This window comes from Mauremys reevesii, linkage group 5 (genome assembly GCF_016161935.1).
Source record: "Mauremys reevesii isolate NIE-2019 linkage group 5, ASM1616193v1, whole genome shotgun sequence".
In the NCBI taxonomy this organism is placed as follows: domain Eukaryota; kingdom Metazoa; phylum Chordata; order Testudines; family Geoemydidae; genus Mauremys; species Mauremys reevesii.
Window position 1 is genome coordinate 106,968,523 of NC_052627.1, and position 14,851 is coordinate 106,983,373.

The 14,851-nt window shown below is 38.8% G+C and overlaps 1 protein-coding gene across 6 annotated transcripts in view; it reads right to left on the bottom strand.

Annotated features, from left to right (window-relative positions):
- SLIT2 (slit guidance ligand 2) overlaps window positions 1-14,851 on the bottom strand; it is a 398,427-nt gene that overhangs the window by 40,964 nt on the left and 342,612 nt on the right. For 4 of the 6 annotated variants that reach the window (XM_039541399.1, XM_039541396.1, XM_039541397.1 and 1 more), the window contains 3 exons: window positions 10,843-10,967; window positions 10,602-10,699; window positions 8,963-9,102 (listed from right to left, as the gene is read on the bottom strand). In XM_039541399.1, the coding sequence (XP_039397333.1) occupies window positions 8,963-9,102; window positions 10,602-10,699; window positions 10,843-10,967 (363 nt within the window). Of the gene's footprint in view, window positions 1-511; window positions 539-8,962; window positions 9,103-10,601; window positions 10,700-10,842; window positions 10,968-14,851 lie in introns of all 6 variants that reach the window. The other 2 variants (XM_039541394.1, XM_039541398.1) reach the window with 1 other exon arrangement.

Below are 14,851 nucleotides of genomic sequence, written 5' to 3' on the forward strand. Positions count from 1 at the left end.
ATATGTGGTGTTACACTTGGTCACTACAATGATAAATAGGAGGACATCACAACCTAATGTCTAGCAGGACAATTCATATAAGAAAATTAAATGGGTATTTTAGAATCTAGAAAGCATTAGAACAGAACCAAAGTAGGTCTTACACCTGTTGGGGGCAAGCTTTATTAGGAGACCATCTCTGTAATTAGGAGACCATCTCTTTATTGGTCACCGGAGAGGATGCATAAGGTAAGTTTTAGTATATTTGAAAAAGACAATGTATACAGTGTTAATGGTCTGTTCTTGTATCACTGTCTTCTGTGCAAAGAGCTGTATTTTTACCTTTAATAGCATTTATTTGACATGTATGGAGAAACAGTAAAATGCCTGATCTGAGGATTTAGGGTTAGCTTGCTAAATGTTAACTATATCATTTCTCTGATCACGTGCATACACTGAAATCCATGCACCTTTAAAGAAAAGAAAAGCAAGAAACCAAGGTAAGTGAAAATAGGCTTAAAAGACAACTGACCTTTTTCCACTTCATTCAGATTAGCAGCTTGCAGTGACAAAGACAGAAGAGACAAGAGACTTTTTACATTGTAATACAACAGCACATTAAGCTAATGCACAACTATAGCAGCAGAGAGGTTTGCATAGCAAAGTGAAGCAAGCTTCAAATTTTTACCTACAGCAGAACAAAACAAACAAGAAAAGTAAGAAGTATGTGCTACTGCTGGCATAGAAAGAGTTGCGCTGCTAGACCAAGGAGATATGTGTTCTAATGACATGGTAATGAACAAGAGAAATGATAAATTTTAATTTCTAGGATGCACATGTAATGACCTGACAGTCACTAGATTTGAGGATAAAAATGAGATGATAATTAAGAGAGCAAGGCAAAGTTAAAGAGTGCAGGACATAATGTGAGCTTTACATGTTATTTCATCAGCAACTCCAGGTCTCTTCTGATCATGTGTGCTTATTGTGGGTTTCATAGTTACATTCTGTGACATCTTAAGAATGTTTACAGTACAACACACATACCATACTTGTCTTTGACACTGTGATGATAGTGTTAACTGCAAAGCACAATCTTAACTTGGCAGATATGGAATTGTGACTACTAAGAAAGCCATAGCATGTTTTTCAATTCCGTGCCAACTGTTAGACAAAGATATCAATATTCAAAATGTGGCAGGAGAGATGCACACATTAGACAGGTTTTGAGATAGAACACCCTTCACAGTATTTTGAAAGTTTACTAATACAGGAAACTGCTGTTTCAGAGATAATCTCGAGATCCTATCACACCTACCATCCCAAAAAATAAACTCAAGCATGAACAATTTACATTTTAGATTGCCAAATTATGAACATTTTCTTTATCCTGTGTAGAAATATTAAACTGCATTTACAGACAGCCATCCACTCCAAAAATATTTTGGCATGGTGCAAGTCCACATTCTGTAGCCATGCACCATGAAATCTTCAACATGGACAGATCCAAGAATTAATAGAACAGAACAAGAACCACAAGAATCTAATTGGAAAAATATAACCCAGACTACTAATTAAGTCTTAGAGAAGAAAGGAATTAAGCTTTAAAAAAGTGGTGTAAATCAGTGTAACTCCACTGAAGTCAATGGTGATCTAGGGCGTATTACACCAGCTGAAGTTCTGACCCTACATTCCTGTAACTGTTCAGTTCAATTGATTTTACAGTTAGTTCTGATTAGTAGAACACTATCAAAATATTTTAAAGAAATTTGTCTGTGTTAATGATGGTTTAGATGACTAAAATACATATAATATGAACAAAATGATTTACACTTGTCACTGTTTATACTCTGGTTACTTATGGCATTTTACCCAGTGAGGACAATAAAAACAGATTAGTCAGTTTCACTTTTGTTTATAGTCAATTTCAATGTTCAGTTCTGACACATTAGAAGAATGCTGCAAGGCCTGAATCGCAAACACTGCCAAGAAATGTTTTAAATACACCTGGAACATTGTTAATAGTTTTTTTTTTCCTTTTAAAAAAAAATTATAATACTGTTTCTATTAAGCAAGCAGTATCTCCCACAATTCTAATTCTGGATATCTGGGCTAATCTCTCTCTGCAACTTCACAGAGGTGAAGCTGTGAAATTTGCATAGCCTCATTATTGACAAATATTCCAGAGATAATGAAATAACTATGTACATTAGATCAGGAAGGACTGTCCTATGGTAATGATTCCACTTAATGGCTGATCCTTGGCTCATGAGCCATCTAGGGTGCATAGAATTGTGCAAGATGCTGCTTGCAGAAAGGAAATTATTGATAAGAAAATTTCCATTCTGCAGCCCGGCATCTCCCACAATTCTGGATGTCCGGGAAGTAATGAGCAGTGATCAGATATAGGGAGGGTTATGAAAGAAGAGGTTGGTAGAAGAGAAGTACCCACCTTTTTATGAGCTCACTCAAAGATCCGTATTATTCTAGGCCACCATCTTCAGGCCCTTCTGCCAAAGGACACATCTGTGGAAGACAGAATGTCCACCTTGTAATGCTTAATGAAGGTATTAGCTATAGACCAAGTGGTCGCTTTGCAAATTTCCAGAATAGATGCACTTGCTCATTCCGCCATAAGGTTGCTAAGAATCTCGTGGATTGTGCCTTGATGTCTTCTGGTATAGGAAACACTGATGATGTATAGGCTTCCACAATACATAGTCTAATCCACCTAGTGATGGAGGACTTGAAAACTGGCACTTTGTGTGGAAGGACATGAATAGAGAGTCCAATCTTCTCATGGACTCTATGTGTTTGAGATAGACTTTCAAGGCTCTTCTGATATCTAAGCTTGGATAGCTACTAAGAAACAAGTCTTAAGAGATAAATAAAAGGCCAATGGTGAAGTCAAAGGCTCCTCAAAAGGGATGGCTTGCCAGGGTCCTCAAAACCAGAGGTGGGTTCCATTCTGGAAAGTGATCTGACCGTTAATCTGGCTAATTGGACTACTTGAAGGAATCTTGCTATCTGTGAATTTTCTGCCAGAGAGCCCAAGGATCTTGTGAATAAGCACGCTACTAAGAGTGGACACCAGACATACAGTGGTACTGGATTGAAGGCCTCTTTCTATGCCTTCCTGGAGGAAGTACAGAATGGTTAGTATTCCAGGATTTCCAGGATATGCATTGTGCTGTGCACTTGTAGAATCTGACCAGACAGAGGAGTATTTTTATAGTCTTCTAGCCAAAAGCAATGCCTTAATGACTCTAGATGGCAAACTGAGACCTACCAGTGCCTCCCTCTTAATAGCTTTGCTGTTAGTTGAAGCCCATTTTGAGTCCAGATGAAGAAAAGGACCTTTGTGAGAGGATGTCTGCTCTCCACGGAAGCTGGTGTGGGAGTTCCAGTTAAATGAGGTCTGAGAATCAAGGTATCCTTGGCTAATGAGGAATTATAAGAATTACTATTGTCTGTTCTCAGTTTATTTTCCCAGTAGTGGGAAGGGTGGAAATGCACATAGTAGGCCCTGCAGCCAACTTTGCAACAGGGTGTCTGCCCCCATGGCTCAAGGGTCTGCCTCCCTTGTGAAGTATGTTGATCTCTTTGCATTCCTAGGATTCGTGAATGGGTTGGTTGAAGAGAGGCCAAATGTCTGAACAATAAGTTTGAAGTGCTGAGATCCCTCTAGGCTTTCCCCCTGGACCTCAATTTCACTGTTTTCCCTTGGAGAATCTATTGTCCCTTTGCTGTTACCTGTGTGAGGATGAGGGGCAAAAGGAGCACCTCTGTCTGAAGGTCAATCTAAACTCTTTCCTGGGGACACAGTCAGGAAGGGAGAGATTGTTTGGATTTTGCCACTGTCAGCCACCACCTTCTCCAGATTTTCTCCAAAAAGGAGAGAGCATGTAAATTTAGCAGTGCAAAGAACTAACTTAGAGTATCAACTGACCAGAGATGGAGACATATATAGTGTTTGGCTCTGAACTAGAGGCTATGGCTCAGGCTGAGAAGCTCATTGCATCTATTGAGGCGTCAGGTACAAATGCTGCTGCTAGGGAGACTTTCTTTAAAATGGAATCAAAGTCAGGATGATCTCTGTCCTTAAGGGCTTTGAGATCTTGCAAAGCAGGTAGCTGCTAGGACGCTCAGAGACTGGTGGAGGAGGCTTCAAAGTCCTTTTTGAGAATGGCCTCCATCTTTCTATCTGTAGGGTCCTTGGGGCAATCCTCCCAGGGGAGGGACGCTACAGAGCCAACAATAGAGCCCTGAGGTTCTAGCATGTTATAGAGCCTGAGGTCGCTCTTGTTAATGTGCTTGTCCTTATCAGGCTTGTTCCAGTCATCCCTAATCACTTCCTTGAAGGAAGAAGGAAGAGGTATTGCTGCCTCAGGGAAGGCTTTTGAGACAAGAAATTTACTCTAAGGCTTACTCTGACGAGACTGCTCAGGTTGGGTTTGAATCATAGAACAGCCTTGATGCATGTAGCTTTACATTTCTTAAAAAAAAAAACCCACAAAAAAACAAAAAAACCTTTGCTGTATTTCCCCCCCATTCCTGTTTGGATTCAGAGCCAGACTACTCACCTTCCAAAGCGGAGGAGCGGAACGAGGGTGAGGAAGAAAAGAAGACAAAGGACTCGTATCCAGTGGTGAGCTGGAGCCGGTTCGCGCCAGTTCGTGCCAACTGATTGTTAAATTCTGAAGCAGTTTTAGAACCAGTTGTTAACCTGCTTCCCTGCAAGGGGACGCTGCAGCTTTGATGGGCTCTGGCGGAAAAATACATACTGTGGCACATCCCTTCAATCAGAACTTTTTATAGGGAACCCGTTGTTAAGATTCTGGCAGCTCATCACTGCTCGTATCTTTTTTTGTGTGTGTGTGTGATTTTTCCTTCTCTTTTTTGCCTGTTTACATTTTTAAGTTGTTTAGCTTGTTTCAGGAGTGTAATAGCTCTGCTGTGGCTTTGGTGAGGCCTTTTGCAGCTTGCCTTCCTTAAGGCCTGAAGCCCCCACAAGAGGTTTGATTCAGAATCCTCCCCTGCTGAGTCCCATTCCCTGGCAGGACGGTGGGACTTCTTGTCCAACCTCTCCTGGTTGGCTTGTGAGGCAAGGAAGTTGATTAGACACCCTGCTTCTTTTTCCAGGGCACTCAGGACTCACTTTCAGATGGGCATGAGGGGAGGACTTATGGCCCTACAAGCCTCCCCACTTGTTCTGAAGGGGTTCCCTGGGACTTATCCCCAACTTGAGCAGTCAAGGTCCTTATCACTTTTGGAGCCTCACCCTGCTGGGATTCCTGGTCCATTTTCCCCCACTGGAGTTGCGTCTGCCTGGGTGGGTAGGGGACCCGACCTGCCTGTCTGACTGGTAGCCCCAGGCCCTAACAGAGTTAGAGTCAGTTGTCTGGGTACAGACTGGACACAACTCATTGTCTGCCAAGCCTGGAAAAAGCTGCCTCACAGACAGAGCAGTGCTTCAATTTGACCCAATATTCTCTTGGCTGTTCTGCTTTGCCTGTACAGGGGCAGAGGAGCCAGCAGGGAGATGCTGAAGTGGAGACTCAGGGAAAGTTAAACCTCTGAGGGGCTAACCAACCAAGGGAGGAAGAGGAATGTTGGCGAGGAAGAGCACCGCTCCCCACTGCTCAAAAAGTAGGCAGAAAAAAGATAAAAAACAGAAGAGTGAGGGTGTGAGCAACAAAAACTGCCACTGTCTGCTGCCACGGAGAATAGAAGTGGGGGGTGGGAGAGGTGAAGCATGGCCAGAGAGTGCAATGCCAAACACTGATCTGCCTCTGTGAAGCTGCCGAGAGAGGAGAGCTGCCCAGATATCCCGAACTGTGGTAGACAATGGACTGCAGTATGTAGCGATTGCTGCACGTGAAATTTACAAAGTTCTTCATGCAGACTGAGTTACTTAGACTGAGATTTAGTTACTTACCTTTGAATCAGGCAGAGAACAAAAAAATCAAAGAACCATTTGTGACTTTAACTAATTGTAACATTGTTTTATCCTCTATATACTACTGTTTCCCCATTCTCAGATCTTGACATGGTTTGTTAGCTGTACAAAGTTATAATTATAACATGATAGGCTTATTTATTTATTTATTTCAAACTGCAGGGTCAGTTAAGGCAGGATGTGAAGTCACTGTACATTGGGTGAAATCACAGTAGCTGATTTTACTGTGTATAGAGTTATCTATACCAGGCAAATCTGGCCATATATACACCTCTACCCCGATATAACGCTGTCCTCGGGAGCCAAAAAAATCTTACCACGTTATAGGTGAAACCATGGTTATATCGAACTTGCTTTGATCCGCTGGAGTGCGCACCCCCGCCCCCCTGGAGTGCTGCTTTTCCACATTCTATCCGAATTTGTGTTATATCAGGTCGCATTAGATCGGGGTAGAGGTGTATTTAGAAAGTATTGGGCGGGGGGGTGGTAAGGGACAGGATGAGGAAAGCCTGAGAGGTATTGAAGTATTTTAAAATCTTGACCATAATCTCTAAATACAATACAATTAATAGTACAGTGCTTATAAAACTGTTTGGCCTTATTTTCAGAGATGTTGAGAACCTATAGTTCCCACTGACATCAACAGGAATTGTGAATACAGTACCTTTCTGAAAACAGAGTTAATTGTTTTTAAGAGTTAAAGTTATTTTTTTCTTTAAACTAGCCTTAAAGCAACAACAGAACCAAATCAAAGTTTTGATTTAGAGAAACCAGGATAAAGTTTTCTTCTTAGAGCCTGCCACAGAAATGTAATTACCTGACATTTCCCCAAGGACAAGTCAGCCTTTTTGTTTTACAGTACTGTTTTCTGGTGTTTTGCCACCAGACTAAAAAACAAACAACTGCAGAAAACAGAAAATTAAAATAAAAACACATTACCAAGATTTCTCACTTCCCAATCTGTTACATTACATTTCCCTAACCACGTATACACAGAGACACTTAGAAAGCAAAGCAGGACAGAAATTGTATAAAAATACACTTAATCATTTTATGCTATTACATAATTAATGCTAAAGATGTTTATAAAATAGTTATGGCCCCGTGACGTTCCTATCTCAGCAGACAGGACTGGAGCAGTCTAACCTATCTGGAGAAAAGACAGGCCTGAGACAAAAGCCACAAAACAAAAACAAACCAAAACACTGGTAACAAGCTACAAAGTTACTAGAGCTAAACTCATGCACATGAGGTCTTAACCTTTTCCATGGATATACAAAACCTCAAAAGAGCTAATGCAGAAAATGGTTTGCTAAAGACACCTAGCTCTATACTTCCATCTCTTCCAATCTACTTGTGCAGTGGAATGACTTACCTAGTGGCTAATGGAGATTTTGAAATAGCTGACAGCTAGCTGGTTAAGACTCAGCTCAGCTAAGACCGATATAAGGATTACAGGAAAAATGCAAGACATTATATATGCACCCTTATTCAGGCTGGGGTTTGGCTACCATTTGTTTCTAAGACTTACAGCTAGGGATTCTCTTGAATCATCAGATTCTCCTAGATATACTGATAGTAGCAAATGGCAAAAGAGTGTTCTGTCATTTGTACTTAACAGAACATTGTGTCCTTTTCTTTTAGATGTGGCCCTCACCATACTTATTCATACCTTTGCTGTTTCAGTTATTGTAATTCGCTCTGTATGGAGCCACACCACCAAGTCATTTGGAAATTGCAGATAGTGTATGAATGCAGTTAACTGACTTGTAAGTGGTATTTCTTGCACAAAACACATTTTCCTGAGTTCTGTGACCTGCATATGTTGCCAGTTGATTTCCAGGGTGCAGATTTAAAGTTTTGTCTTTCAGTTTTAAAGCCTAAAGGTATAGGCACTCAGTGGGGGTGTGGCATTCAAGCTAATATTGCCCTAGCTTACACAGAAGAGGGTTGGCAGTTCTTGGTGAGGACCTTTGTTTCTGGAATTCACTTCCCTCTTTGACCATCCACCAGAGCCTAGATTTAGTGCTTTTTACAGCATGCTGCAAGACTCACCTGTTTTCTCATGTTTTTTCTTAGGGGCAGGGAGACCAACTGGGATTATGGGATAGGACGATTGAGTGGAGTTTATTCTGGGGTCAGGGCAGTTCATTAAATACTTTGTGTGTTTGATTATGTGTTATGTATTTAAGCTGTATATGCACCTAGCAATTTACTGACACACAGTGAATGCATCTCAATAAATAAAATATCCTGCTTCCTGTTCTCTAAAGTTCCTGATTTTCAGGATCTTCCATTCTCACTTTCCAGCTGAGGCCAGAGAGTCTGTTAGAGACTACAGCAATAAAACTGGAGTAACCATCCTTTATATGAGAAAGGAACGGTTTATACCTGGTCTCCAACAGACACTGACAGGTGAACAGCTACAAGAAAAAAATTACTGGGGAGCATGTGTGTGTGCGCACGCTGGGGCTGAGAACAGAGGGAGATAGATTACATTCCCTTGTCACGACTATGCTTTAGTGTAGGGGGAGCTCTGTTCTGGCAAGGTGCGAGATCTCTGCTCAGTTAATATTTTGTGGCGGTGGAGGAAGGAAACCATAAGGGTTGATCTTAGATCTGTACAGCTCCTACTTTTTTCTTCTTTCCTTGGCTGTCCTCCACTGGACTTAGCTGGACCTTAGTGCTGGTGAAGACGATTTGATCTTTTACATTAAAATAAAATTTGAATGATTTTTAACTTTCAAAATGTTATTTGTTAATAAAAGAAATCAATGAATGAACATCAAAAGTGTGTTGGTGCAGTGTGGTGTGTTGGTGGTGTGTGTTTTTTGTTTGTAATTGTACATTTTACCAAATAAACCAAATAAAAGAGTCACTGGTTGAAATCCTGGCCACACAGCAGTCAATGGCAAAACTTCCATTGACTTCAGTGGAGCCAGGATTCATCCACAAACTTTAAAGCATAAGACTATTCATTTACAATCAGTGTTAAATTGCCTGTGTTTTCTCTCATATTCCTACCAGTATATTCAGGTGGGCAAAGGCAAGTGTAGTTGTTAATTCCATCTACACAGGTAGAATTATTTTCACAGTCATTGTCTTCGCAGTCATCAACATTCACTTCACAGTTTTCACCTTCAAATCCATCTGCACAAGTGCACCTGTAACACAGAAAATATACTTGCTTATAGTGAATCATCAGCTGGGGAGATCAGACAACTAAACACATAATTATAACATTAGTTATTAAGCACTATATCATATGTAAAAGAGCTCTTACTTTTTTTTAAATTGTATAACACTGCCAGTATTTTTCAGAAAATAATTTTAATTAAATATAGACCTATCCCCTGCATTTCAAAACTAAATGTTTCCTTCCCCATTTATGTTCTTCTATTGAATGCATGCTACTTTTATATTATAGGACTGCTTATGAGTGCTGATCTCTAAAACTGATTTTTTAAAACATACAAAATATCACCAGTGTTATAATACATTATTACATATAAGGCCTTTATCTTGCAAAGATTATGCACATGCTTAACTTTACTCATGTAAATGTTTGCAGGAGCAGAGTCTAATATGCAATATATATGAATGTAATACATAATAAATAAATCATCATTATATATCAAGACCGTAAACTCTTCAAGGGAGAGATTCTTTTATGCATGTTTTCACAGCATGTAGCATATTAAAAACAAATAATAAATAAAATAAAAACATAATATATATATATTATACACACACACACGACACATATTTTTTATATAATTCAATGTATCTATTATTTTTATATTGCACCCATAACTGTAATTATGTTGTTAATTGGACTTTGAAAACACACACAATATTAAAGAAAGAAGAAAGATAGGTCAAATTATGAGGTTTCAAACTGTGACTGTGTCCCTTTAGATTCTAATTAAAACATGACTGTGGCATGATATTAAAATGTATAGAGTTAATTTTTAATTGGAAAGAGTCTAATCTTGGAACAGAATTTGGATATATAAATAAGGATAATTTCTTAATGAATTGCAGAATAAAGAGCGTTTCTTTTTAAAGTGGCATTTCTAACAAGTTTGAGGAGTAGATTAGCATTCTAATGTGAAATTATTAGTCATTTAATAAAGAACTATTTCATAATTCATGAAGTACATCTGGAGTAATTGTACTGTGTGATTAAATAACTCAAGATTTAAAATGCTCACAGCATGTTTATCTACTGGCATTGTGGTTTGGAATGAATCATTAATTTTCTGTTTCACTGGGATTTACAACTTATCATTTACATGCTGTCTGTTGAAGCAATACACACAACAACAGCTGAAATGTGAGACTTTTTCAGCAGGGATCTAGCTAGCTATTAATTAACATAATGGAGTCAATATTATGTTGTCTTGCCCTGATATGCCTTGACTAATCACATTTTTTTCAACAGTTTTAAAGCACTTTAAGCTTTCTGAGGACAGAATTTTTTTCCTAATACTCCAGACTACAACTACTGCTGTGGTTTTGTGTTTATCAACAAATATCTCCTCTCCTCATTACTCCCTAGGTTCCAAAGATTAATAGCCAAAGGATTTTTGTTTTCCTTAACAAATAGTTCAATCTCAGTAGACTTTTCTTTTGTTTTTTTTTTGATGAAAAAAACCACTACCAGAATCCATCTTTTTCTCCTTCTTTTAAATGGCAAGTTCCACCATGTTGGCAAGGGTTACTGATGCAGGCATGAATTGGAATATCGCAGTCCTGGCCCTGCAGACAGAACAACAAAATAAAAGATAAAATAAAACAAAAAAGACTGGTGGAAGCGAGCAAAAAGAGACTTTTTTTCATGAGTGGGGAGAACAATGAAGCTTATATTTTCCTCAGCTCTCTTCTCACCACCCAGTACATACCTTGAAACCATATGGGCAGGTACATCTGTAGAAGTCAACAGGATCATTGTTACAAGTGCCATCATTTTTACATGGATTTGATAAGCAGGGACTACACTTGGCAAGTATATTAACATCCACAGGCCCTTAAACGAAATACAAATTTGTTAGTCAGAAACTAACATCCCTCATCATTTGACAATAAACTTGTGTTAATTTGCTTATTTTCTACTTATCCTGGTATTTCTGCATATTCCATATGCAGGGTTAGCCTTAACTTTTTTTTTTTTAAATCAAGACTGAAAACATTTAGCCTTCATCCTTCCTTTTCCAACACTAAGGGGAAAAAAATCTACTGTACTATTTCATCCTCCTCTCTCCCCAACTCTAAAATTAAATAAATTATTTGCATCTACCGTCCTCGCACCCTACTCTGTTCTGACAGAAATGAACAACACAGCCTCAGTTCATTTGGCTCTGAAAACCAGAGTGTCACAGTTTTCAGGCTTGTCCCTAGTGGTGTTACAGAAAACAGTGTTTTGTGCTGTTTTTTATTTTGTTTTTTGTTTTAAACCATATCAACTGTACACCTGGAGGATCTACTGGCTAGCTCAGCAAGTGAAATTATCACCGGTTGCATAACCATAGAGGTATCATGGGACTACAGCGCAGAGGTCGGTCATAGAATGATGTTACCACCCTACCCTCTATGAAGTTCCAAGTGAACTTCCCTCTATTCTAGCCCTCCTCTACAGAAAGCCATGTATATGTGCAGCTTGAGAGTGTGGATACTCGTGCATGTGGTGAACCTACAAGCAATGTGACTGCACTGCCACCGCATGCATACACCTACTGACTCAGATTGGAGCTGGTGTCCATGCTTCTGTTCACATTCCCTGCAATACAGGTGAGCACTGTTTGTTAGTTTGTGTATTCAAGTCCTCACACTAACAGAATTGAGCAACTAATACTTATGAAATCTGAGGTTTTGTAATGTCAATCAGCTGAGAAATTTGTTGTGTACTCCCCAGAATATTAAAATACTTCACAGTTGCCATTTTTGAATTTTTGGAGCGTCTTCAAAAATGTACCTTTGCTTGTAACTTTTTTTTGTGTAGAAAAAATTTCATCTAAACCAGGCAGAAATTATTTAAACAATTAACTGGGATCCTGAAAATTTCAAAACATATTTTTCCCATGGTTCATTTTCTAGTTCTGAGGTGGGTTGGCTGGATTTTTGTTACATGATTGAAGTCACAGGCTATTTTTCATGATGTCCACTTAGCAGAGCCTAACCCATGGTTTGTCTTCGTAGGCCCGTGTGGGAGATGGGACCAAAAGAGAACAGAAGGGCAACTGGGTCTGTCATTTATTAAGAATGCCTGATAAGTGTAGCCAACCATTGGCCCACCTCTCCTCACTATCCAAGTTAACAACAGTAGGTAAAGAAGAATCTGTCACAGAGTCTAAGTGAGGTGAGGAGGACTGCATGGGGATGGAGAGCCATAGGGGGCCCTCCACGTTTTGATGTTAATCTAAACTAAACACCAAAACTTTTGAGCTTCCTATGTTATTAAGTTTACATGTGGCTGTTCAATCCTAAGGCTGGTTTACTGCATTATTTTATGTATTTTCCTATGGTGAGGTTGGATTACTGTGTTCTCTTGAACAGTAAATGGTTATTATGAAGCAGATGTTTATAATGAGGAGTATTGTTTAATAAGCAATTTTATAAATGGCCAAGTTAGTTCAGTGCTTGTGTGTGTAGTTTTGTGATTGTAAAGTCAAGGCTTGCATTTGTCTTATTTCCTTTGTAGTCTTACGCAAAGGGTAAAAAAAAATTAAAGCTGAAATAAGAATATTTTGTTATTCTGAAAGTCACAAATAAGCAGAAGAAAGTTGAAAATTGTAAAATACTCTACATCTCAATAGGGTAGGAAGCCAAAAACACCTTGTCTTTCCCCATCTCTGTTATGCAGCTGAGGGACAGTTATATTCAGCTGCTTTGTTACAGGCAAAAAGTAATCTTTTCTTGCGTGGGTGGAGCAGCCTGAAAAATAAATATTTTTTTAAAAAATTCCCTGAAACATCGATGGTGCCTTGCAACAAAGATAGCAAGTTGACATGTGACTGCTCCTTCCCAATATTATTTTACACAATTTTCATTTGCTAATCTTCAACCTGTCGCTATTTGCAATAAACATCCTGCATAAGTAACTTTCATTGAGTAATGCCATGGCTTCACATTGAAACTATTGGGAAGAGACGCTGGCTGGGGACCAGGCCAGGAGAGTTGTTTAAATCTGTCTGTTGCTGCTGCCCCTTCTGGCATGTGACATGGAAGCCTTCTTCCCTTGGTGTAATGCAGGATTGGTTACCCAGATGCAGAGCTGAACACACATCTTTGTGGGTGGTAGGTCAACATTAAAGGAAAATTTGGTGGGCACAAAATCACCTAAAATGGAAAGAGACTTCATGTGGGGAAAAAAAATCTAATATTAACAATAGCTTTGCCAGCAAATCAAAGACACTTCAAAGATGACTTTGGGCATAAGGCTGGAGAATTTTATAATTTAAAATAGTTCACTGGAAGGCTGTTTGTACCAAATAGTAAATACATTACAAATCATACTCCATGCTTTTCTTGCCAACCTGTGTGATAATCAAACATTTTTTGGGGGGGGGGGGGAGTTAAATAGGGAGGTTTTGTTATAGTGAAGAAAACATCTATGGAAAGGAGCTGAAAAGCTATGCCATCATAAAGATATTGTAAAGTGTTCTAGCACAGAAGAAGCTGACAAAAGTTTACTTTCAAAAATTCTGGTGTTGGTGTGCGTCTATGCCAGAGCTTGTATGACAATGTAAAGAAATAAACATAAAAATAAGCTACAGTAAGGAGGTGTTTATTAGCAATGACACAAACTATGTATGGATCACTGACCATTCCTGTGTCATAACCTTATTTCCAACGAGAAGTGTAAAACTAATTAAAGTTCCTGTTAAAGAGACAAACAACAGAGCTATGCAAGTTGAAACAAATTATAATTTGTCATAAAATTATCTTAAAAGTCCTGCCTGAATGAAAGTCAAAAGACTTGATGCTTAAATCAAGCAAATATGGAGAAAGTGGGATGTACTGAAAAAAAGCAATTGGTAAGTTATGACACTGTGCTGTAATGCTTAATATTTACTTCCTCATCTCTGCTGTATATCCTACATATCCGACACACTTTCCTTTCCTGCTTATGTAACAAAATCTTACTGTCAACAATTTTGGTTATCTTAAAATTAAAAAAACAGTATCTATAGTTTTGATTCTTCTCTGAAGTTCTTTGATCTAAAAATCTAAATGGAAATCCTGTGAGAAGAGGCTGTTTTGGGAGTTTTCTGGTAATCTGTAGTGTTGCATTAGAAATATCAAAACAGCAGCTAAGGCCAGTAAGTGTCACAGTGTGTGAAAAAGAAAAAATACCATTTTTTAATTAACTCAAGAAGTGTTTTGAGCTTTTGGTGAAATTTCTGTCAGCTCGTTTTATGTAAGCCAGTTTACCCTACCCTAATTAGACAGAATCCAAAATTCTAATTTTCATTGTATAATGTGCATTCAGCTCAAAGGATAGAAACACTATGTGAGTAAAAAGAAGTAAATAAAATTTTATGTACAGAGGGCTATTACAAATCAAATAAAAGCCAGTTGTCACCTTTAAGGCCACATCTAGAGGTCCTGCTCCTATTCCTGCTGATTCAATGGGAGCAGAAACAAATCCTACACTTTTCTTTTATATCCTCCTGCTCTCCTCCTTTATGAGGTTCTCAGTTTCCTCTCTTTAATGCTCCTTTCATCTTGGGTGCATTTAACTCTTTTAGGAGCCTAAGGACTTGTCTACACAGCAGGGCAATGCATTCTATGGGGGTTTGATTTCTAAAATACACTTCGTTGTGCATTAACTGGTCCATACAGACCATGCTGGTTTGAAACAGTACTATGTTAAAGCACACTGGAGAAACTTCGGTGAACACCAGCAGGATT